The sequence below is a fragment of the Marmota flaviventris genome, chromosome 15 (genome assembly GCF_047511675.1).
Source record: "Marmota flaviventris isolate mMarFla1 chromosome 15, mMarFla1.hap1, whole genome shotgun sequence".
Classification (NCBI taxonomy): domain Eukaryota; kingdom Metazoa; phylum Chordata; class Mammalia; order Rodentia; family Sciuridae; genus Marmota; species Marmota flaviventris.
Window position 1 is genome coordinate 57,928,899 of NC_092512.1, and position 27,402 is coordinate 57,956,300.

At 33.1% G+C, this 27,402-nt stretch overlaps 1 protein-coding gene across 2 annotated transcripts in view; it reads right to left on the reverse strand.

Annotated features, from left to right (window-relative positions):
• Positions 1-367: 367 nt before the first annotated feature.
• Crispld1 (cysteine rich secretory protein LCCL domain containing 1) overlaps positions 368-27,402 on the reverse strand; it is a 42,352-nt gene continuing 15,317 nt past the window's right edge. The window contains exons 2-14 of one of the 2 annotated variants that reach the window (XM_027948704.2): positions 20,294-20,412; positions 19,835-19,967; positions 18,745-18,860; positions 17,964-18,064; positions 16,198-16,338; positions 15,956-16,016; positions 15,780-15,846; positions 15,443-15,573; positions 12,574-12,617; positions 12,405-12,477; positions 6,860-6,935; positions 2,795-2,925; positions 368-419 (exon numbers count right to left, since the gene is read on the reverse strand). In XM_027948704.2, coding sequence (XP_027804505.1) covers positions 368-419; positions 2,795-2,925; positions 6,860-6,935; positions 12,405-12,477; positions 12,574-12,617; positions 15,443-15,573; positions 15,780-15,846; positions 15,956-16,016; positions 16,198-16,338; positions 17,964-18,064; positions 18,745-18,860; positions 19,835-19,967; positions 20,294-20,412 — 1,245 coding nt within the window. Of the gene's footprint in view, positions 420-2,794; positions 2,926-6,859; positions 6,936-12,404; positions 12,478-12,573; positions 12,618-15,442; positions 15,574-15,779; positions 15,847-15,955; positions 16,017-16,197; positions 16,339-17,963; positions 18,065-18,744; positions 18,861-19,834; positions 19,968-20,293; positions 20,413-27,402 lie in introns of those variants that run through there. The other variant, XM_027948710.1, reaches the window with a different exon arrangement.

Consider the following 27,402-nt stretch of genomic DNA (forward strand, 5'->3'; position numbering starts at 1 on the left):
TCTGAGGGCCATTCACATTCAATGTTGAGATTTGTTTTATTAGTGGCATATACAAAGCACCATATAATATAATATATATAATGTAGAACAATCATGACTATGTAATTAACTGTAGAAATAACTGCTAAGAAAATATAGCAATATTTAACACAGGATTTCTAAAACCATTACATATTCATTACTTTTTTCAAAGCTAATGTCCCATGTTTTATTTTATAGATTTTGTCTATCAATTTTTATGCAGTTGGCACTTTTGGGGGGCTGAAAATAGCTGCTATCTTCTGTACAGTAATGTTACAGTTTTATACAAACTTCAGAAATATGACATTTGGAATAGTCTTTATGATCCCCTTCCAAGTATTCCATTTCACACAACAGCAAATACTCTGAATGCCTTTCCTCCTGGAGGATTCTGTAAACTGCAGAAATGAAAAAAAATATTGATGTCATCTCTAAACATAATCCTTCTAATAAATCATGCTGTCTTATGACAGTTATATGAATCCAGACGGTTAACTTTCTAAGGCCACTATAATTTGTAGCTATTGGAATGTGTGAGTGAGGATGACATAATTCTTTAAATTTTGGTTGTACTCTAGACTGCAAGTTCATTAAAGAAATTGAAGATGTGCAATAGGAATAATAGTAGTCTCTAGAAAATGTCACAAAGTCTGGATCAAGTTTTCATATTTTATTTCCTTTGATTCTAATAAAACAGAGCTAAGCACCTATTGCTCCACTTTCTTGAGGTAATGCTGAGACTCAGTTTACAATTGATATTTATAGACAAAAGTTAACTCCAAGTCAAAAAGATGTCTGATATTTAAGCAATATTGCAGAGTACTAGGTCAGTACCATTTCTGACAGAATTTAAATTATATTGCTATTGCACAGATTAATTCTTCTTAACATCCACATTCTCAAGAAAAATATTAGCAGGAGAATTTAATGGTGAAGTCTGAAAAGATTCAAAAATTTGTTCACCAAAATGGAAAAATACACACACACATACACATACACACACACCACAAAGCATGCAGTGTCATTTTGGAGGTACTTTTAAAACAGAGTTAAAAGTAATGAGAACCATAAATTCTACTCTTTATTAAATTGTTTATTTTTTATTTGGCATCAATGATTAAACTACATTTTGTTTAAATTTCTAGAAATTAAAACATATTGATAAGACCACTAATCATTATTTCATCTTTAAACTAGAAGCTTTTGAAGTTTTTGCTTTTTTACATAGTTCTATTGGCTTAATAATTTTAAAAGATTTTAAAGACAATAAATGATCAATACAACAAATGCTAAGAAAGAGATAAAGTGTAAGTGCTTTCATGTATTTATTTATATATATATGTAACAAAAGGAAGAGAATTTTAAAGAAAGAAAATGATGCAGAAACCACAAATGTGCACACACACACCAAATGGATGGATGGACACACATGCACCAAGTTTTTCACACAAGCAAATGGTCAAGTTCAAGGTTTATCTCTGAGCCCATAGCCCTAGTGTAGAGCCTGAGTTCAGGGATTATTAAGTTATGTGACCTTGGGCAAGTCAATTATTTAATCAACTTGGAACATCAGTTAACATGTATAAACATCAGAGTTTACAGAACTGAATTGACATTATGGGGCTTTTAGTGAAGTTGAGAGAGAATTCTCAGAGTATAGTAGTGTCTAGTGTCTGGAATATTCATATTAGGTACTCCAAAATTATTATTCTCAGTTTTGTTAGAATGTCATTTTATAGCTTTAAGATGAATTTAAGAAATATAAGCAGTGAATGGAATCATATCACTTAGGTTAGCTTACAAAAGGAAATATCAGATTCTATAAACTCAATAATTCACTTTGCATATCATATCTGATTCTCAAGGCCAGGAGGCAAGTTATTGAGAAATCCCCCTCTCAATAATGGCCTCTTGATATGATCTCATCTGAATATAGATACTAAATGCAGATTTGTCTTTTTATGAGGCTGATACCCAGATGGTTATGTGAAAGACAATCTAGATATTCTGCATGTCATATCCTGTGGTGTACTTTAGAGTAACTAGTTGATATACGAATCCTCCATTGGTAATTTTGAAAATCCCAGGAAACATCTAAAAGGGATTTTATTCTGTGTCTATACAAATAAGTGGGACATAACATTACTTCCAAAGTACCAATAATTAAAAAAAATCATTGAAGGTTCATTTATCTTATTGTTTATTAACACTTGATAAGGTGAGCCACATGAATTTTTCTCAAATCCCCAAGTATATATAACACTAATGAGCTAAATACCATGAGAGGACCTGAAAGAGTTCGTTTACAACATGCAAGGCATCCAAGTTCCAGTGCAAAAGAGAATTTGGTTCTAGGGAAAATCAGACTCATTGTTTTTGTCAAATACTTTGTCAGATAACTGGATTAGAGAAATATTCAGTGCCTTGTTCATCCAGAAAGAATTAAGTATAAAACCTAATCTAGAAAATCCAAAAGAGGATGAAAGAAATTTCCTAATTATAAGAGCAATTAACAAAAGAGTGGTTCTGACTTGTAATCCGATTTTCATGTTGATTTTTATAAGCCTGCAGGAGACAGGCACCTCTGGTACTGCAGATTCTCCCACCCCTGGAAAACCAGTTGTTACACAAGTATATAAAGGAAACATCCAAGCTGGGTCGCCTAATGAAATCATGTGCAAGTGGGTCTGCTGTGAAGCAACCATACATCACAAGGTAGGTACATGAAAACAATTGCACACACACATACACATACACACATGCTTGTTTTTACCTTTCTGAGAAGATTCCATTCTGAAAAGACGCCGTGTAAGTCTTCCTTTTGTCCACAGGCATAACATCAACATAACCACCATGATTTCGAACCACTCCAGCATGTACTGCTGCTCTGCAGATACTGGACAGCTGAGGAGGCAAGGAGAAAAACATGCCACTATTAGGAAAGTACTGCGGAACTCGCCCAGCCTATTCTTCTACTTCTGACATCTGTCTATGCAGCCATTTAGGAGTTACTGGACAATGTTTGGCATATAAAGGAATGTTTCAAAAGGCACAAAGTCAAAGCCAATCCTGAGAAAGGTTGGATTATCTGTGCCTCATTCATGTTCCGTTTTGACTTCCATAAAAACTTAGCTCTATATTATCTCTATGGTCCATTTGCCAAAATATGGTCATATATTAAATGGGGATTTTTTTCCTATTACATAATACAATCTATGCAGAAATGTTTTGCCCTACAGAATAACACAAAGTGACCAGATTACAGATTACACTGTTATATTGTGTGCATTTACAAATATGTAGCAATGAATTCCACTATTATGTGTAATTATAATGCACTAATAAAATATTTGTGACAAAAAGGAAAAATTATAGCTTCTACTTAAATTTGCAATGGTTATTATTACTCTGGTTTGAAGGACCTGACATGAGTATTAGAAAAATGGCTTTGTTTACAATGTACCAGTTACATAATCTGAATTTAATACAATTTCTATGAAGGAGAAAATTACTGTTTCAAGTCTAATACTTTCAACATTTTTAAATGAATCCTAAAAAGTCAAATAATTTCTTTTGACCTATCACAGTCTTTCCTAGATTTTACTATTGGCTTTAAGCCAAATGTTCTACCAAAATTTGTCGATAGCTGAGTGCAGCCTAAGGGAATCCCATAACAGGAAATGCCTGAACTGTTTCAGTATAGAGCCACCCACCTCAAATCCCCATGGGTCTTTCCCAGTCTCATTGGCATGTTCTGTTCTTATCTCTCTGCACATGTGGGTGATTGGATATGCTTTTTTAAAGTTCACATAAGCGTGTATATCTTACGTGACCTTGCTTTCTCGCTGTGCTCTGAACTCTGTGCCATCAGTCAGTATTTATTAGCTCAAAGAGCCTGCAGCCAGGCTGTTTAATCCTTCTCAGGCTTTTCCTATCTCACAAAAATACCACACATCTAAAACCTTGTGTCCAGACTCTAAGGAGGCATTTTATTGACCATATGAAAGGCCCACACTGAATTCATAATCGTATCCAAATACAGTTCATAACAGATGGAAATAGAAACAGTTCTGTACACATATTTTTGCTCTTCTGTTAAAAGGGTAATATCAGCATTTTTTCCCCCAAGGCAACAAAAGTGCTTAGATGATAACATTCACTAAATCCAAACACTTTTACTATGTTTTGAGACTATTGTTTCGCTTACAGCTCTGCAGTCAGCAGGCATTCCAGCTGAGTTCAAAAGTCAGAAGTTTTATTTATTTTATCCATATCCATACTTTGTAAGAATATATTATTTGAAAGAAATAAGAATTTTCTCCAGGCATATAGTGGAATTTTGTAATGAATGTGAAATTAACAATCTGTAATAAACTACAAATAAAAATTCAAGGCAGTAAAATGTGCACGTTCTAACTCTACAGTGTAAAGTAGGAGAGGGCGGAGAGAAAGAGAAAGCCAGAGGGAGGCAATTTGGTTGACTCATGCTCATCTTTCCATATCAACCTTATTTGAAGGGATCATATATATTGTAGGAGCTGGGAACCCTGGAAATTATTGGTTTAATCTGACTCTGCACTCCCCATGTGACTGTAATTTTTTTATTGCCAACTTACTCCCTAAAGAACCAAATAATGATACATATTATCTACCCTTCACTGAGATAGGAAGATAAAATGATCTCAGGATACAAGATCTAACAAACTCTAATTTTAGACAATGATGGCTTCAAGGTACAGAACTGAATGGGCTATTCTGAAAGATTGTTTTTTTACAGACATGACTAAAATTAAAAGTTCTGATGCTTAATGGGAAAATCGGAAGAAACATCGTTTCTGGAAGTCTCTAAAGAGTCTAGATAGACACATTCCTACATATTAATTAGTTGTTTTCAGCAAATATTTATGTGTAAGATATTTGCTTAGTGTCTGATGCCACTGTGTGCTCTAGGTTCTGTCAGAGCAGAAACAAGCATAACTTGGCAGATACCGAAGAAGTGATGAAGAAATTTTGGACAGCACAGCTGCTGCCCTTGAGGAACTCACAAACTAATAAGAGAGACAGGGTAACCAATAGGATACCTAACAAAATAGGTAAAGACAACACAATAGGAGATGAAAGCAGGATGAATTCATGCTTGAATTAGGAGGGCCAGCAAGGTACCTCACAGAGAAAGTAGCAATAATTTGGAATATAAGAAACAGCCATGATTTTGACAGAAAAATTTCAAAAAGGGTGTATTTCAAAGAGATAAGAATATAAGCACAAATGTGAGGACTAGCAAATTCCAGGTATCTGTAGGACATTTAAGCTGCAGACAGTAATAATGCAAATTGCAAATCTAAAGCATGTAAAGCTTAGAATGGGAGAATCATTTCAAATTGTTGAATTTGAGCAAACCTTGGACCCAAATGAATGTTTCAAAAGAGACAAGGTGGTAATATGCATATTTCAGGCTTCTTTATACAAGCAGATTCTTGTAGTATTCTATTGAATAAGTACATTCTTACTTTGGATTGTGTAAAGGGGAGTGAGGGGAGGGGTGGGAGGGTTGGTGATGCAAAAGACAGTAGAATGAGATGGATACTATTACCCTATATACATGCATAACTACACTATTGGTGTGACCCTATACTCTGTACAGCCAGAAGAATGAAAAGTTGTGCTCCATTTGTGTACAATGTGTCAAATTGCATTCTACTATCATGTATAACTAATTAGAACAAACTAAAAAATCAAAACAAGAAGATTCTTAAATTTATTTTTGTAACTCTTTGGCTTAGAAATCTGTGATGGTTTCTAAATGTCTACAGCATGAAATCTAAACTCATCAGCATGACTTTCAGCGTCTTCACCTGTACATTCCCAGAGCAGATTCCTCTCTCTCTCTCAGACTAATTTGGCTGTGGTCCCTCTTAGCTTCAATTTTCAAGCTATGGCTACGAGAAACACATTTAATCCATGTATTTGTAGATATCATGCAAACCACCCAGAATGTTCCATAATCCCCTCTACCAACCAACACTTTAAACCTTGCTCAAAGTACATTTATCCAGAAGGAAACCATCATGGTTAATATTCATTGTTCAACCCTCTTAAGTCATCTACTTACAGCATACATGCTATTAGTTTACTTTTGTACTTTAGGGAATGATCTGATTTGTATTCTATTTCTCAAATAGATCTTTTTAAAATTTTCAACTAAGTTTATTAAGGAATAATTTACATAGAGTAAAATTTACCAATTCAACCTTTTTTAAAAAGGCATACAGTTCAGTGACTTTGTCAAACATATAGTCATGTAACCACTAGAATATTTTCTATGCATTTAGCAAATTCTATATGTTTAGCAAATTCGTAATCATCCAATTTATACTTAAGATGTAGATGAATTAAAAGGAAGAGAAAATAAAAATGCATTTTCCTTCCCAATAATGCCTCCAAGGTTATTTCTTTAAGTGCCTGATATAAAATACATGAAAAAGATATATGCTAGGGAGTAATATTGGCCAAATCATATTGTCATATTGTGTATATATAGGAATATGTAACAACAAATCAAATCATTATGTACAACTACAATGCAAACAAAAATGTGGTGAAAAGACATACTGGAAAGATATAAATAACAGCTTATGCAAAATAAATTTTTGTACACTCATATTTGCACATGAATATTCATTTTTCAGTGGTACTATTGAGTAACTGTTCCAAGAGTAAGTCTCTGGGTAAAGAAACTTTTCTTATTCTTACATAAAGGCACATATATACATTTAAATATATGCATATATTTTATATAAGCATGAATATTGAGATCTATATTAATTAAGATACTTACATCAGAGTAAATTCGAGATCCAATTACACGAGCATAATGTGGATTTGCCTGCATACAGTTACGAGGACAATATACTCTGAAAAAAAAAAAAAACATGTAATGTAAGTGGCTTACTTCAGTCTTTCTTATTAATAAGAACATAGGCATTCATACGCAGAACCAAACTCAACATTGTAAACCCTATTATTGTTTTCTCTCCTGAAGTAGGTCAATTGTACAATCGGCACAATTGCTTCTGTTTATATTATCCACATCTAGGTTTCAGCACAAATGTGAGATATTAAATTTAGTCAGGAAGACATTTAACTTGGGGATTCAAAGCAGAAGAAAACATCAAAAGCACCTCTATGCAGTGGAGAATCTGCTACTCATTGTGTCTGTAGAATGTGGCCAACAGACAACTAGAAAAATTCGAGTCACTGTCATAACACTTCATAATTTCTTTTCTGTTTACATGTTTTGTCTTGTATTCAATTCATGGCTTTAATTATCATCAACAAACACCTGATTTCCAAATTTGTATCTGTAGTTGGGACTTCTTTTATTCAAAAATTATAGTTGGGTGCAGTGGCACATGCCTATAATCCCAGAAGCTCAAGAGGCTGAGTCAAGTTCAAAGCCAGCCTCAGCAAAAGCAAGGCATTATATACATAGATATAGATATATAGATATATAGATATACATAGATATAGATATATAGATATATAGATTATATAGATATATATCCGACCATTTATTCAACACTCCTGTTAGTTTGAGGTCTAATAAATATCTCAAACTTATTTTGTATGAATCAAAATTCCTAAGCTCTACTCCCCAAATCTACTTCTTTGTAGGATTCCCATCACAATACATGGTAATTCCATTGTTATAGGAGTCTCAGCCAAAACCTTTATTCTACCCATGGTCCCTTTCTTTATCTCACATCTTACACTCAACCCAGCCATTTCTATTGGCTACACCTTAGAATATAAGATCAGGGCATCCCTAAGCATCTCAAGCTCCGTGACTCTGGATTCTATCATCTATTATCAAACTGACTGCAACAGGCTTTCCAGGGATGATCTTGTTCATTACTGGTTCTCTCCAATCTATATCCATATGTACAAGTCCAAACACATCATTTCTCTGCTTCAAATACTCCAGGGGCTTTCCATTTCATTCAGAAGAAATGACAAAATGCTTAGAATGTCCAACAAGCCCTGCATATTCAGTACGCCATTAACTTTCTGAGCTAAACACTCCTTTTCCTTCCTCACTCTGCTCCAGTCATGGTGGTCTGACAGTTATTTCTTATACACAATGTGATTCTGCATTGGGACATAATCATATTCTTCTTTGCATAAAACGTTCTTTCTCCAGATATCCTACTGCCTGTTATCTGACTGGATTAGTTCATTTAAAACAAATTTCCCAAAACTTTGTTTAAATATAAAATTCAGTTATCAGTGTTTAATCAAAAATATTTTCAAATCTACTCCTAGAGTTCAAGAAACTGTCATATAGCACATTTTTTAAGATCAATTGCTCTTCTTAGTTTATTCTCTCCCCCTATCGTGTACACACATGCACACACATGCAAGCATGCATGCCAACACATATTCATGCACTAAAAGTAAATATAAACCAACATTGGAAAAAATACAATTAAGTTTTACATATTAAATGAGATTCTCAATATAAGAACTACATGAAAATCACTGGTGGATGATGATATCAAGGATTTTCAAAAATCTTCATTGAAACTACCTTAACCAATGAAGCAGCTCTTCCTCAGGATAGCATTTAAAAAACAGCTCTAGTTCTTATTTCTAAAATGTGCATAACACTGTATACTTCAGACTGTACATATTTCATATTTCAATATCTAAACCAGAACTATTTAAACAATAAGAAATAAATGAATCTGAGCATTTTATAACTTTGAATTTAAAAATTGACTGTTATAAAAGACAGTGTTGTGGGGAACAATGGCACACGCCTGCAATCCCAGTAGCTGTAGGGCTGAGCCAGACTCAGTAACTTATAGAGGCCCTAAGCAACTCAGTGAGACCCTGTCTCTAAATAAAATACAAAATAGAGCTGGGGATGTGCCTCAGTGGTTGAATGCCCCTGAATTCAAAGCTAGTAGCCCCATCCTCCTCCCCCCCCAAAAAAAATACAGTGTCTGGGGTTTTACAGAATGAAGGGTGTCCCATAGACTGGAAAATGAGCTGACTACATCTGGGAACTGCTGGACATTCACTGCCCTCCCACTGGTTGTAAAACTACCTGCTATGCCCTTAAAGTCATGCTGTGTGAACTCCACCTTAATCATATTTAACACTTGGTTTACAGAAGGCCAAGGTCAATAGCTTTGAGGTGAGTTAATATCTACTTAGTTAAGTTCAGGTAAAAACAGAAAAGACAGGGCAACTTTTTTGCTTGTATCCTATATCTATTTTTAACATCTTGTTACGTTCTATAGAGAAGGTAGGCAGTGATCTAGTAAACATTTCATTATCTATATTTTGCCTGTAAGCCTTGAATTAAAATGCTGACACATTTTAATGACACTTACTTTTACATATTAAGCATTCAATAATTTTAAAGGCCTAATTATTTATAGATAAATGTAAAGCATGATAAGATTTCTAGTAATACAAATGTGCGTGCACACGCGCATGCACACACACATGCACACACAAATTCTATAGTTTATTTTAGGTTATTCGGTAGCTATGAAACCTCCCAAGGACATGACTATGCAGGCAGTCCTTCACGTCCTTCATTAGCTACTTTATTTATATTATCCTTGCCATTCTTCTCCAGGATATACCCTTAAGTGAAATAAAACTCTAAGGCATATAAATCAATCACATGGTTCCCTAAAAGTTATAAACTATTATGTCAGTGATATAATTAAGACCTAATTTATGAACTATTAAAAATTTTACATGAGAAAAGATAATCTTGGTTTCACTATTCGATAAAATAAAAAGTTAAAAAGTATATAAGGAGGTGCTTTCCAAACTACATAAGGTAAAAATTATGTATAAATTCTTAATTCTATGGATTTATTATTTGGTGAAAACATAATAAAATTAAATTTTAAAAATTTATATCATTTTCCTTTTTTGGATGCTTCCCTTCCTGGAACAAGCCAAGAAGTAGGAAACTCATTAATTAATATTTTACTTGAATGATTTTTCTCCTTGGGAAAAATATTGATATACATACTGTGAGAGAGATAGAATTACCATTTGTTGAGTATTTACTAGAGAAAGGCTTTATAGTCTATGCTCCATGGAGATTATGCTTATTATTTATTCCTACTCATTTAGCTGCATGGGCCCTAACATAGTACTGAAATATGGTGAATAACAAATATTTATAAATGTGTAATTGTGATGCTAAAGTTCATCAACTTCACCTATCAATATATCTCTACTTCTCCCTGTAAACACATAATCTGTGAGTACAGGACTAGTCTGAAAAAAAAACCTGCAAAATTTTCTAAAATTAGAATAATGACTGAATCAAATCAGTAAGCTTTGTAATAGCATAACTGGTGAAGCTCTAGAAACAGAAGATTATATTATTATAACAAATTTTTAACATAGCCAGGCAATAGGTGGCACATGCCTGTAATCTCATTGGATTGGGAGGTTAACACAGGAGGATCATGAGTTCAAAGCCTTCCTTAGCAAAATAAATGTGCTAAGCAACTCAGTAAGACCCTGTCTCTAAATAAAATACAAAATATGGCTGGGGATGTGGTTCAATGGTCAAGTGCCCCTGAGTTCAACCCCCAGTACCCCAAAAAATAAAAACATAAACAATGTTTAACATATAGTTCATTTGTGGTCAGATGGTAAAAAAAGTATACAAAGAATTTCATACAGTAAGGGATCCTCAAAGTATTCCATCCACTTTGTAATCTGCTGACTTCAATAAAACACATATGCTGAAGAATCCAGAAGTCTCGAATCAGTATGCACCAAGTTAGCTGACCAAAAACATTATAACAGTATTCTTGCATTACAATAGAAATAAAAGGATTTGGTGTTCAAAAGGAAACAGGTTAGATAGATATTCCTGTGCGAAAGAATTGATACCTTAAATCACATCAATAATTGAGAACCTTCCTTCTGACAGAATGAAGTATTTGCTTTCCTGTATCAACAACATAGTCTTTCGTTACTTTATCAACAACAAGCTCATTCTTGAACTGAGATATTACTTCAGTTTTAAAAGGGGTTTTCCTAAGTAAATAAATTTTACCATATAATTAGATTCCTTAGTTGTTTTTTTTTTTTTTTTTTTTGGGGGGGGGGGTTAGCAGGAACTGAACTCAGAGATGCTTGACAACTGAGCCACATTCCCCAGCCCTATTTTGTATTTTATTTAGAGATAGAGTCTCACTGATTTGCTTAGTGCCTCACTTTTGCTGAGGCCGGATTTGAACTCATGATCCTCCTACCTCAACCTCTGTCATCAAACTACCATTATTTCTCTAAATCTCATTATGAGTTTGGGAAGCAGCATGTCTACGACTAAGACAGTATGTGTAGGCACATAATTTACTTTTCTTCTGTGTTGATGATGGCTTGTGGATGTACTGTTCCTCTAATAGTGTTCATCTTAGCTTGGTTCAGAAAAGTGAAGACTTTTTCTTCATTATTTTATAGTAGATAAAATTTCATTATAATTTTTAAGAACATATTAAAAACAAAAAGAAAAGCAGACATAGGCCTTTTGACTTGAGTTGCAATTAGATTAATCTAATTTAGAACCTGAATAGCAATGCTAAAACTACATCATTTCAGTGTCCATGAAAGAACATTTTATAGAAAGAATGTTTTTGTATCTCAAAGTTCATATGTTGAAGTCCAAACCCCATTGTGACTTTGTGATAGGACCTTTATGAAGGGAATTAAGGTTACAAGATGACATAAGGGAGGGCCCCTTACCAAATATAAGGATTAGTGACCTTCTAAGAAGAGATACAAGGGAGTAAGCCCTTTCTCCAGCCACCGTGTGAGTACACAAAATACATGGTGCTGCCTGACAGCTAGGAAGAGTCCCAATAAGTAACCAAATCATACAGCAACTTGATTTTGGGCATCCCAAACCTCTAGAACTGTGAGAAAACATTTTTGTTGTTTATACTATCTGGTATATGGCATTTTATTATAATAGCCCAAGCAGACTGATAAAGAACTCTTTTGTAGCAAATATGAACATACAAATCACATGCACCATCCTTGTTGCTAAAGAATAGCAGTAAGTACTCTGGAATTTGGAGAAGACATACTAGGAGGGCAAGGAGTGTATGAAGTTTGTGAAGTCCCATCACTTCTTCCTGCTTAGCAGTTCAAGATCATATGTATATGATCTTATTTTATAGTCAATAAATTCCACTATAATTTGAATCCTGGAGACATAGAATTTCATGTAAAAACAGATCAAAGCCACACAAACACACACACACACACACAAACATACACACACACGTGCATATACATACACACACATATGGGTTAAAAAAATTAGAAAATGTTACCTTGGGCAATGTGAAGCAGGCTTATGAAATGGACAGAGCTGTTCCACAGTAGTTTCACAAGTCACAGCCTGAACTGAAGAATAAAAGCACAAAACAATAAGTGACTCTGTTAGAAGTGAAAACCCAACACACAGTAATAAGGAAATGAGATTTAAAAAAAAAGTCTCACCTGTTACTTTAGAGACTGTGAAGGAATTAGCAGACTGATATTTTCTAAAGATAAAAAGACAGTAATATCAATCATTTGCTTTTAGGCATCATCATAAGTATAACTACCTTTCAGATCCATGCACACTATATTTTTAAAATCTTTTTCATTAAATTACCTATGTAAGTAGAGATATAAGAATACATCACCTAGGATAAATCCATACTACGTTCACTTCTTAACATTAGAGGGTGGTTTCTTTTCATTATAAATCTCAAAAATAGATAATAACACAAACAATGCACATACTATCTGCATATTGGTTTCATATCAAAATTAAAATTCTTAAATACTAATTCCCAGTTTCCATGGAACCCACAGAGGTAAACACAAGACAATGTTGTATAAAGACTACAAATAATACGTCCCTTAAAGGAGTGTGCATAAATCAATTTTTATTTATCCTCATATCTAGTGAAGTGTCTATAGCACATGAATGAATCTCTCCTCATTATATGAATTATTAAAAATAGGAATATAAAGTTAGGTACACTGTTATATGTTAAAATTTTAATTGCTTATGCATGTCCAGATTTTGAGATAAATACCTGTTGCAGAAGGTAAGGATTTCTGTGATGGGGTGTGTGTGTGTGAAAAAAAAAAATATATATATATATATATAATATATATATAAATGTATATATATATTATATATATGTATATATATATTATATATATATACCAAATATATATATATATTTGGTACTAAGTATTGAACTCAAGGCCACTTGGCCACTGAGTCACATCCCCAGCCCTATTTTGTATTTTATTTAGAAACAGGGTCTCACTGAGTTGCTTAGCTCCTCACTTTTGCTGAAGCTGGCTTTGAACTCAAGATCTTCCTGCCTCAGCCTCCCAAACTGCTGGGATTACAGGTGTGCACCACCGCACCCAACCTTGTGACGGTATTTTTAGCATGGATATGATGTGTTCACCCTCTGAACATGTTAGCTCAGGATTGAAGGTGCAAATCTTTTTTTTAATGCTTCTATAAATTTTTATTTATTAGTTGCTCATGACAATACAATGATCTTGACATATCATACATTTGGTTCAAATGGGGTATGAATTCTCATTTTTCCACATGTACAGGTTGCAGGATCACATTGGTTATACAGCCACATATATACATACAGCAATACTAGTGTCTATTGTATTCTGCTGCCCTTCCTATCCCCCCTCACCTCCCCTCCTATCACCTCTCTCTACCCAATCTACTGTGACACATTTCTCTCTCTCTTTTTTTCTTCCCCCTCACATCATCATACATGTATTTTGTATAATGATGAGGGTCTCCTTCCATCTTCCATGCAATTCCCCTTCTCCCTCCATCCCTCCCACCTCTCTTTCCTATTTAGTGGTAATCTTCTCATGCTCTTCCTACCTACTCTATTTTGAGTCACCCCCCTTATATCAGAGAATACATTCAGCATTTGTTTTTTAGGGATTGACTAACTTCAGTTAGCATAATCTGCTCTAATGCCATCCATTTCTCTGCAAATGCCATGATCTTGTTATTTTTTTAGTGCTGAGTAATATTCCATTGTGTATAAGTGGCACATTTTTTTTTTTATCCATTCATCTATTGAAGGGCATCTAGGTTGGTTCCACAGTCTAGCTATTGTGAATTGTGCTGCTATAAACATTGATGTGGCTGTGTCCCTGTAGTGAAGTTGCAAATCTTAACAATCTTTTATTTCTTTCAGTTTCAAATTCAATATTCAATATTTATCATCTGCAATGTGACATCCCTCCCAATAACATTATTCGAGTCACAAAGTATATATAACCTATCAAATGTAGTACACTTCATATGTCAAGAGAATTTCTACAACAGACAAGAAAACTTAAACTTAAGAGAAAATATAAATGTTCTTTAATATAATATGCAGAGCTTGGCTTAATAAAGCTAATAACTAGTAATTATTTATTGATGTAATTTATAAATTTTTGCTGAATGAATTAGCTAATAAATATTTCTACAAATATATTTTACTAAAGAGAGTTTTGCAAGTAGCTAAAACCTACATATCAAGCCTCTGAAAAAAACTATATACATAAAAGTTCATTCCACAAATTTTAAGGGTTTTTAATAATTTATTTTCTATAACTATGAATTCCAGCTTAACCCTACTATGGAGCTTGATTAGATTAAGTTGTATAGTTACAAAGAAAGGAAATTACATTTGCTAAGAAAAACATTCTTCTGAAGTTCAACAATTCTTCTGAGGTTCAAAAGACACTACACAAAGATATGTCAAAAGATTATTTCTATTTTCTAAAGAAAAATGAACAAAAATGTAGTGTTTTAGAATAAAGTGCTTAGTGTGTATAACATGAGAAACATTGAAAACAGTAATCAGTGCTTCTTATGGTATTGAATTGTATTTAGACTGACAGTGAAAGACAATATAGTATATTATAGACTTAGCTAATTGTTCTTTACCAAGTAATCTGATTTAATTCATTAAAAAATTACTGTTGCATAAAATAAATCATTTTCCTTAAACAGAGCAGAAAGAATATGCAAATTAATTATTCTTCTCTGGGGTATCACTTGCCATAGCTAAAAAATTCATTGCTTTATATTAAACTGTAAATTTACACATTCTTAACAAAACTCTTGAAAATTCAGATCATGCCCTTTATAAGCAAAAAGGTTTCAACTTTGAATTTAGATCCTTTTCCTTCTTCTAATCTATGGACACTATGTAGCTAAAACACATCTTGAAAATTACCAACTTCTCTTCATAAATTAAATGCTTCTACACTTTGCCCTAAAATAATGTTTTAGTTCATTTTTAAAATTTAAAATCATCTGGGTACTTACCCAATTGTTTGAACACCGTTTCTATTGGACTTGATGAAATAATGTTTTCTTCCTTGTCTGGTGATATCAACCCAACCACCCTCATTGTCTATGATACCATAATGAATTGCAGCTCTACAGATGCTGGATTGCTTGAAGGAAAAAAGAGGAGACATCAGGATGTTAAAATATTTAATCTCTGCCTAAGATAAAACTACTTGCTACTGATATGACTTTAAATTAAATAAATATGTCTAAGAAAAATATACTTAATATAAGTTGCTATATCCCACATGCAAATCTTAAAAATTATAGGGAAGGATTATATTTCCATAAAATTAACATTTTTGATACCTACCATTTCATAATGTACACTGCCAATGACTTTAGCTTTACTATCCAAACAGCCAGCGGGACATTCATACCTAAATGAAAGTAATGGAAACAATATTTAGCTTCTCTGTACACCAGTTTGAAATAAAAAGATTTCTTATATATTGTCAGTTGATTTTGAGAATGATAGTTAAGTATTACCTATTACAGGTTGTCCCTTTGCACTGGTCTCGCAATCTTACTTCACAAGAAACAATCTGGGCTAGAAGGAAAATAAAAGAAATCACCAAAATCATCTAGATAATGTAAAAGCTGCTACATTAGTTATGTATAATATAATGACAAGTTTGGGTTCATTCCCAAATGAACCAAATTAACAAAATCTACATGGCCTGGCCATCTAGGACAAATTTTAAATTCTTATAGTGATGAAGAGGTCTTACACATTTGCTGTGTGCTGATGACCTCATTTCTGTTGCTGTCATCTGATCTTGTCTGGACGTGGGTGTCATGAACTTGTGCCTGCTGACGCTCAATTTCATTGGTTTCCTCTTCTCGAGGAGGATAATAGCTATCTGACCCTTCTGTCAGAAAGAAAGAGATATTTGAGAAAAATGAATCCCAATTTATGTGAGCAAAAGTTACTAAATAATGAAATGCCTGTATACAATGTTTAGTATTTAAAACTAGAAGAATCAGTACTCTTTTGGCACAGATTTTATTCTTAAAGTCATAATATTATGTACTGCACTGAAGTAAATGAAATACACATACAAGACTTTGAGCCCTTGATTCATCTGTGTGAGTATCTGGCTAATATTCAGTGGAGTCATTTCTAAACTCTGCTTGTATTTCAGTATGTTATCAGTGTTTGGTTTTCATAATGACATCAGAAAGTATGCATAGTGATTTAATAATGCCAGGTATTAGGAAATGTAAGTTTTGCTTTCCCAAATGAAATCATATTTTTAGAATTTTCAGCAGGATCACATTTAGAATTCTCCCATAAGAAAGATTGATGTGCCTAAAGAAGGATTGATGTGCCCTTGTTATTTACTACAATATCCATTTCCATGGAAAACATTTTTTAAGAAGGAACTCAGTATTCAAAAATTTCATCTTGACAATGGGAGATAGTTTCAAGCTTTAAATATAATTTTTTTTCTCAGACTGTACTATATCAAGGGCTTATCAGTGGCACATTATAGAGCAGTATATTATTTTCATGTGTGACCCAGAACTCAAAACCTAGGAAAAATGAAGTCTGAAGGCAGAGGAAAGCCAACTTTAAGAAAAATGATCCTTGGTAAAGGGCAGAGACATAGCAGGTTCATGGGTAGAGTATAAAAAACAAAAACTAAACAAAACAAACAAACACACCCTCCCCCACACACACACACACACACATACACTCACAGTGAAAAGATGGTGCAAATGCTTCCAGGAATTTAAAAATAATCTGACCTAGATGGGCACTTCTTGACTGCTCATTATAGCTAATGAACATTCATTCATCAAGAGAAAGCAAGACATTTCAACCAATCGTCATTAAGAAAAATGTACAAGGCAATAAAAAGTGTCCCCTTGGATCCTCAAAAGCATGACTTTCACAAAGCTGTGCCAAATATAATTTGTCTCTGTGTACTATAAACGTGACACCATATTTATATTTACTTTTTAAGATTTCAAACGCATTTGAGTGTACTAATATTATAATAGTTTCATAGTACAACAAATGCATTAATATTATAACAGTTTTTATAGTACCATTATATATGTTTTGGGATATTTTGGCATAAAGAATTGTACAGCCTACAGTGAAAAGTGGAGAATCAATATGATTCATTGTGTATAAGGTACATGGAGAGTTTTGCAAAAACTCTAAATTCACTAAAAATAAACTTAAATTGTCAAAACCTTAAAAAATTAAAACAGTTATGGAAACAACTCTAGTCAACAATATATCCAAAAACAGCTACGGAAACTAAGTGTACTTTTGTGTAATTAAGTACATTTTTAAATTAATTATTATTATTATTTTAATGTGTGTGGTGCTGTGGAGTGAACCCAGAGCTTCATGCATGCTAAGTAAGGATACTACCCTGAGCTATACTCCTAGCACTACTTTTTTTTTATTTTTTAGTACAAATTAATGCAGACTGAATTAAAATATAAATCAAAGTGAATATTACAACAAAATAGCACTTACCTTTGTAGCACAGATTTTCTCTACAGCCCCCTCCAAAACTAGGTGGGCAAGCAGAACAGGGTCGTCCATGTTTGTAAGGGGCATGGCCCCACCAGTTTCCCCTTAAAGAGATGATACACTCCATTAAGAGGTAGTCTGACAGCATGATTTATAAGACACTGAAACATATCACCCTATATGAATCTTCCAAGTAATGATCTTGATGTGTTACATGTATATATTTTGGTAAGTAGTCCTTTTGGTTACTAGGTTTAAATACAGATTTCTACCTCATTCTTCTGAAAATTATCAAAGTAATTTACTATATTACTGTTAAAGATTTAAATTTTTTACTGTAAACTAAATATTATAATGGAATATTCACCTATATCCCATATGCTTTAATAAAAATAGCTCATAAATTTAAATTTGTCCCTAAGAATGGTTGTGTAATTTTTTAGAGAATGTTCAAATGGTCTTTATAAAGATAAAAATACATTTTCTCTAATCAAAATTACTAAACATCTATGGAACAGAATAGTTCAATGAGTGAAACTGAAGACATAAATATATGATTCCTATCTTCACAAAAAACATATTTTCAATTTTCATAAACCCTTTAAGCACTTATTTTATGACCTATGCAACTATAATCACTGTTATATTAGTGATTTAGGTAAAGTGAATTAAAACAATGTGGTTTACTCAATATATACTGAAAATGAGAAAAAAATCACAAATATAAATTATTTTCATGTTCTTAGAAAAATTTACATCTAAAGGTAATGTTTTGTCTACTCACTTTGGGGAATAATTGCACACCAAGTAGACAGCTTTGGGCCATATCTGCCCCCAGATGTTCATGTTATGGCACAAATTAATGGCACAGCCTATTCTGTTACTGGTTGCCCACACCACCTACATAAGAGAAAAGAAAGATTCAGAAAAAGCAGGCTAAGATGAACGAAGACAACATATCCAGGAGAAAAATGAATAGAAATTGAACTGGAGAAACCAATATTTATCAACTAATGTGAAATGAGGCAATATCAAAAAGTGTATTTTCCCCAAGACTTTGGTTTCTGCTGAATTAAATTTTTAAAAGGAATCTAAAGGTAAATAATTCTTTCTTGAAATATAAACTTACTAAATAATTCAAAATTTAATATCTTCACAAACCTGTTTGCCATATTAACATGTCTATGAACTGAATTTTAGATCTTAAACAGAAAGCACTCAGAAAAATATTGAAGTGTTGAGATTTCTTATATGACAGGATCTTTTCATTGTGCCACTGGTAATTAGGAAGTTCCAAGTTGATCTTAAATCTTATCACATGGCAAAGACATATAGGTTTCATCTCACTGGTAGATTATTAGTCTCACTGATAATAGGCTATAGGAATTCTAGAAACTGAAATCAGTGGTGAGTTTTGTCTAGTCAAATCTGCCTATTATTTTATTTAGAAGTTTAGAACACATTCAATACCAAATATGAACATAAAATATAAAAAAATACATAAATGCTATACACCTATAAAATGAATTGTTACTAGTAAATAAAACTAAAGTTTTATACTTTAGAGTAAAACTTTGACATTAAAAATAGTAAACTGCTCCCCATATGCATTTATTAAGGCCATATTAAAAGATGTTTCATATGAAAAATCATGGAAATAATGTCTTTTTAAGTCTTTTGGACTTTTTGTGATAATTAGTTTTATTATTTAAAGAAATTTATAAGGCTGTTTCATGTAATCAGTAATGATGTGAGTTTTTAAAACAATAATCATTTCAAATAACATAATAAAGACACATACTCAGTAAACTCTGTTCTCCTCCTGTTGCTTAATTAAATTTGGAAGAATGGAGAGAAACATACCCCAAACATACCTGCGTGTAATGAGTACATACAGGGCCAGAACATCTGAATGGACAATATGGGTTACATTCATGTTCATAAGGGTAGCTAAAGTCTCTCACTTCATCATACCATGCTTGCACATGAAACGTTGGGGGTCTATACCTGTTAGAAGCAAATAACGACAAAGAATAAGTTGGAAAAATTTCAAAACAAAATATGGCAAAATAGATATATAAAACTTGGTTGAAAGATAGTTCAGTGTAAGTTGCACATTTTAAGCACTTCTGTCCATTATATTGTATCAATGATTTAAAACAAGCCTAAAAACCTGCTGACAATTCTGGTATGATATTTCATTTTTGTTATTTATTTTATGATATTTTATTCTTTTAAGCATCAAGGCTTTGAAAGTCTGCAATGAGAAATTAATAAGTATTTCATTTCTAGCACTTATGTTTTTGAAAACAAAAATTCACATTTTAAGCTACCTTCCCCAATGTGCTCCCAAGTTTTGTCCGATGGATGGCAGCAAGCTTGCAGGTCCGTGCTCCCACAAACAAGTTTCAGCCCAGGATTCTGCAGATCTTTCCAGCTCTACATCCCATGTCTACAATTCAAAACAGAAATAAAATAAAGTTACAAGAATACAGTGTGCACATAGAAAGTACAGACATCTCTTAGGTTTATAGCATTCATTATTCATTTCTTAGGATTTCTTCCTTCTCTACAAAGTCAACATCTTGGTCTTATCATCTTGATTTTCTTATCTAGACTTTTGCATTAGTCATCTAATTAATCTCCTTGACTATGTATTTCCTTCAGCCAATCTGTCTTACAAATGTTGAGAGCTACTAAAGTGATCACAAATATATTTTTCTGCTTAAACACACCCAATAATTTTCCATACACATAAAACCCCTGGTCTTTGTTCCTTATGATGACATGCTATTCCTTGCTGGTATTGTTTCCTTTGCCTTAAACTTCAGTTATTGGTCATATGCACCCCTACTGTTTTTTTCCTATCCTACCTTACATAACACAGTCTCCGTGATACCTTTTCAATTCTTTTAGAAATTTTGAAGCTCTCAAAGACTCTTTATTTAGCACCTATGACACTATAGTATTAATGTCTGATTGCATGTCTGATCATTTTCCTGAGACATAAAGTTGTCACAAGGCAGTTTACCTCATGCATTTTCTGAGTCTGTCAATAAATGCTGGTTGAAAACATGAATGAATAATAAATTTGATTCCTATAAATTATATATGATTTTTATACATTAAATTAAATGACAACCAATTCATTTTAAAATAATCTATAAGGAAATTATTAAAATTATAAAATGATTACAGAAATAACTTTTCAAACTCTGGGTTTAGAATTCAACTTGGCATTTAATTTGAAAAATAGGCAGTGTGCTAAACATGATAGTAAAGGCACTAAGTCAGGTAGAAAGGGGTTTGATCTTGGCACTACCACTTCAGTGTTATGAAGACAGGGAAAGAGTTCAGGGAAGAGAATATGAGTACAACTAAAGGACTAGCAAGGAGATTTCAGAGAGTAGATGAACTGAAATGACATTTAGGAATCTAAATTCCTCAAAGTTGATGGGAGACAGAAGGTAAGTGGTAAAGAAAAAGAAAAGGTGAAGACTGACATGTTATAAGAAAGGAAAAAGGGCAAGAGAAATAGATTGTTGTAACAGAAGTATGTGTCTATGGATTTCCCTGGCAGAATCTCAGCAGGTGGTACAAGGACTATGTATCTGAGAGGTAGAGCACAGAAATATATAATTGGAGTTCTGGAGTTCTATGTGAAGAATTATGCAGTTATTCACCCAAAGATTAATTTATTCAGGAAAAAAAGATGTAGAATGAGAAGAATAATTTAAAAAATATATATAGGGTTACCAAAATTGAAGGGGAGGAAGAACAATTAAGATTGTACATTGTGTCAGAAAAATGACAGAAAATTGAGAGAATCTAAAAAGGACTAGATTACAGGAACGACAGAACAAGAGATTTAGGTAATCAAGAATGGGCAATAAGATCCAGTGCCATATAAAGGTTGAGAAATATGAGGTTTGCTAAGTACCCATTCTGGATTAAGAGCAATTTCAGATCAGTGATGGGGAGAAGTCTTAATAAGTAAGTGGAAAGAAGGTGGAGAAAAGCAAGCATGGGTGAATTAATGCTTTGCACAGAAGGAAGAGAGGCGAGGTGGAAGTTGAAGAAGGGAGGATGTCAGGGTGTGGGGAGAATTTGTTACTTTGATTTCAAAAAATGAAAGAAACCATGAGACAGACAGATAGACAGACACACGCACGCACACACATACACACACACACACACACACCCCAGTGTGAGGAACAGTCTCATAATTCATTCATAAAATTTCCCTAAATAATCATTCCTCTCCATTCAACTGTGAATCTAAAAGAAAATCATGTTTTCAAAGTCACAAAGTAAAATCTAATCAAAGTTAGAATAAGTATATTCCTATTATTGCACACTTTTATTAACCAGGAAAATATACAAGGATATATGTTTACATGCAACTAAAATCTTAGGAGCTGTAAGACTTTCAAAAAAACTTAAATTTTACTGTTAATCAATGTCAAATATTCAAGATAACCAGTTTTAAGACAAATGTGAGAAATGCATGCTACAAATAAATATTTATCAGACATGTACTTTTTGCTAATATGGGCATACTATTCATTAACTTGTAACAATTAATTTGTTTGACTTAATTTTATAATTACGTATTTTATCTATTATATGAAGACATAATGCAAGTTGCTATAGTTATCTGTCTAAACAAAATTTAGGTAAAAACTAATGAATTTAGCTAAAGTCCCAGAAAATGGGCAAAATGCTGATTTTCCTTTTGTTTCTAGAATGTTGAAGAAATAATCAACTCTCAAAAGCAGTCATGTTTCCAAACAGAACTAAGAAATAGGTTGTCCTTAAGGGACAAATTGTCTACAATGCTGGAAATCAGGGACTTGCATCTTGTTAAGTCATACTACAAAACTACACTTATCCTAAGGTTTCCAATCCAGCAACCGCCTGTCAGGAACAGCCAGGAATTGGAAGAAGATCACACACAGATCTAGATGGCTAGGGAAAAAATGTCTAATGATGTTTTAAAATGCTCTCTCCACATAAGGTATAGATGAATTCCCCCCCCTCTCTCCTTCAGTCTGAGCTGCATAGTGACTTCTGATAAACAGAATGAGGTTGTAAGACTTCTAAGGCTAGGTTAGGAAACAGAACTTCTATGTGCTTTTGGTTTATATTTATTTTCAATTTTAAGAAACATCTTGAATAAATGAACCAACAATTTAAAAGTTGGGCCACAGTAAAGAGATAGCTGGAAAGACAATGTGGAGAGACAACACAGAGATGGAGATCAAGAACAGTTTGCTCCAGCCTTGTAAGCTCCAGCCAAGCCCTCACGTGATGGTGCTCCAGGTCATGGAAACATGTAGGACCCCAAAGGAGCACCACCAGCTGACCTGCATTAGAGTCCTGAAGACCGTCATTTGAGGTCATTTTGCTCTTGTTTCACATGATTCTATAATCTTAGATGTCATTTTTTTTTGGATAAAATTGAAGATAGACCCTTTTTAGAGAAGATATACAACTAGCTTCAAATTAATAAATTTGTAAATTTTGATAGTTTGTTTATATATACTATATAGAATTTAAAATAAAATCTAAAATATTTCATTCATATGCTTTAGGCTAATTTTTCTTATTTGTAAAATATGTCAGCTGAAATTTGATTACTCAGAAAGATGACTTTGAGGACTAACTTCATTTACTGTGTATACACCATGTGTAAGTTGCTTCTAAGTTGCAACTTAAATTTTTGGTTAGCCCACTGAAAATAGGAGGAAAACACGTTGAATAAACTATAATATCACCAATAAGGTCATTATTATTTTAACATAAGGGCTGAGGCAGAGAGGGCATACAGCAAAATTCAGTCCTTTATCAATATTTAATAAATATTAATTAGTGACAATTTAAAAGAAATTATTTAAAGAATGTAATCAAGAATAGGTATTTAGGTCAGATTCAATAATACAAATCAAAAAGATTATTAGAACACAAGGTACTGGAAATATAGCTCTTCTGGAAGAAATACTGTCTGTCGTGACATGATGACAGTATGGTATGTGTATATTTTCATTCTACAACATGTTATTTCAGGTTTTAAGACTATCAATAATTCATTGTAACCATTCTGTTTAAAATGAAGGTTGGTCTCTAAGAATTGCTATTTAAATTCAGGTTTGAAAATTAAATCAAGATGGCCTAAGGGGCTTTGGTTTTGTTTCTTTCCCTCTCTGAAGTATTCACCCAGCATTCAAGTCAAACTACACTAAAATTACCATTTTATAAAATGGATCCCGAGGTATATAGAAATGAAAACGCCTTTGTTTTCCAGCAATATTTATATGTTGTTCCTTCTTGGAACATAGTAATGTCTTCAATGAAGTTTTATTAATAAAAGAAACATTGAGAATACTATTGACATTCTTTATTTCATTAGTATTTTTTTCCTGTTTTTTGTTTCTGTAGTATTGGGGATTGAACCTAGAGTTTGCATACTCTAGGCAAGTGCTCTACCACTGAGCTACACTCCCAGCTCAACATTTTTAAGCCAGTCCAATATGGCGGCTCACTTATTCCAAGTATGTGTGTGTATAAATTTAAATCTTAACAAAAGACTTTGAATACATAATGACTTTCGTATTAAAATATTATATTTGTAGAAAGTAGAAATTAATAGTTATCTGGACTAACATTAAACTTTGACCACTATCCTTTGTGAAATCTGAATGAATATGAGCAATTCATATTCCCACCAGGATATCTGCTATCCTGCTCAAATAGATTATTCAATAGTAGTTGGAAATCATTCAAGAAGATGGCTTTAGTAGAGGTAATACTACAAGCTTACCAATAAGTTATATCACTGTATATTAGGCAAAAAGACTCCTTTGAAATTTAGTGTTTTCTCTCTCTTAAGTATGGAGAAGTTTTCTCTTTAATAGTTTTAAGTATTTTCAAGTACATCTTCTTGAGCATAGTAAATTTATAGCTATTTTCAGATCTATATACTTTGGAAATTGAAGTTTTGGGAATTCCTCTTCATAGCTTCAAATTTTTTATTGCACTATGTCATATAAGAGTTTAAGATGAATGTTGATTAGTCACTATGAACTGTTTGGAGATGAGCATTATCTGATAACTAAGTCTTTGCAATTGGTAGTTGCTATGATTTGAATATGAGTAGTTGTCCTCCAAAAATACATATATGATGACTTGGTACCCAGAGCAGCTCTGTTAAGAGGGGCTGTGAAACTTTTAGGAGATGGGGCCTTATGAGAGGTTCTTAAGTCATTGGGGGTCATACTCTCATAGGACTGTGGGTTCTACTCATTTTCTCTGCTTCTCTGCTTGATATGTGACTGCCTGGTTCATGATATGCTCCCACCATTGCCATGGGCTGTCCTCACCAAAGGCCCAAAGCAATGGGGTAACCTAATCCTAATTTGAACCTCAAAAACTGTGAGCTAAATAAACCTTTTGTCTTTATTAATTGCCTCAAGTATTTTGTTTTAGTAATATGAAGCTAACACAGTATTAAAAACTAAAGTGGAAGACAGACCATATTCCACATAAAAGTTAAACATCCATTTCATACAGAACATATTATAATCAATTATTGAAATACTATAAATAGCATAAAAATATATAAGACTAAATTTGTTGTATGTTTTCACAAAAGTGATATATCTTTAATGTATTCCCAAGATGAATGTGAAAAAAAATCATAATCGGTTCTTAAGTATCATACTATTAGGTAATCTAATGAAATGACAAACACAAGCCCATGACATCATTTAAAACTTAATGTGGACTTTTAAAATATGCATTGCTTTCTAGCAAAATAATAATCTAACATAAGCACGGTGGCATTAAAAAAGCAGTAATGCTGGACGTCTGAATCTATGTTGGATACTCTGGCCTTGCCTTCCCACCACTGAAAATTTCAAGTAACATGATAAAAACTATTTCCTAAAGCTGTTTGAGCATTTGGAATAAACTCTGAAAAATAAATTCCACGGTCAAGGTCAATGAGAATTTCCTCTCCTATGTGGAAGCTAGAAAGGAGAAGGGGGGGAAAGATGAGTCTTTGATCTCATAAAAATAGAAAGGAGACCAGAAGAATAGAAAAAGAGGCCAAGTGGGGAAGAAAGGGAGGAAAATAGGGATTTATTCAATATAGCAGAATGATATTGACCAGATTACATGGTTCTATCATTGGCACATAAGTATAATTATAATGTCAAGTTTGGTTTCTGTTTTTCTTATCTGTAACATCAGAGAAATGGAAAATATATTTTTCCTTCCTTTTAGCTTTAAATGCTATTATTTGGACTTACGTTCCCTTGGAGATACCCCATAGTACTTGCAGCACCCATAAGAACATACTAACAATAAAATAATACTTCTGCTGACAATAAAGAGATTTTCTTAACTAAGGGGCAAAAGCAGTTTTGTGACTTCCAAGATCACATAACCAAGTAGGCTTCAGATGTTCTAATTATGAGTAATTATTAAAGTAGAGCTCAATTGTTTCTGAGCCACCTGTATTAACACTGTTCAAAATAGATAAATATAACAAAAGGTACGAAAACGAATTTCCAATTAAGGGAATAAGAAGATATTTTTAATCAAGAAGTTAAAACCAGGCCTCTCTTTAGCCTTGTCCTGAAAACACAATGGTAATATATTTGAAATAAGGCACAGTCCTCTTTGTGTAATTTTTCTGACAGTTAACAGGAACACAGTGATTTTTGTGTCAACTCACGAACATCAAAGTAATTTAAATATATATATATATATATATATATATATATATATATATATATATATATATAATTGTCTTTTATAATAACACCTTTACAAGATTATTCTTGCTATCTCACCACTTCTAAAAGACAGGTTCTTAAATTAATCATCTTACTTCAAAATTGAATACCTCCTCAAATCGCCTGTTTGATTATTTAAATCAGAAACTGCAATAAAAATAATCTGATGAAATGTGTTGCCCATGTGATCCTTTCTTTAACTGGATCACCCAGATATCCCAACAATTCATTATTCTATGGAAGCAACATCAGACAGTTTAAAAGTCACCGGATTCAAATTCCAAATACAACTCTTCATTCTAAGTCTTTAAAGTAACTTTCTTTTCTTCCAAACAGACATCAGCGAAATAAATAAACAAATAATTCTGTGCTGAAAAGGCATCTGATATTTTAGTTAGCAAGTCACCTGGTACTAAAAAGCACTATGGAAAAGAGCCGCAATGTGCCCCTGGCCATTTGAGGTTACTGCAGGTATTCAACTGCTGTTTCACCTGTCCTGAAAAGACTTTGTAGTTGTGGGGAAAATGCACAAGGCTCAGGTTTCAAAGAAAGCACTTAAGTCACCAGCACAGAGGCACTGCCAGCTTCTAAGAGAGCAGGATCACCTCAAGGCCATGCACACACTGAGGTCTCCAGGAAACTGC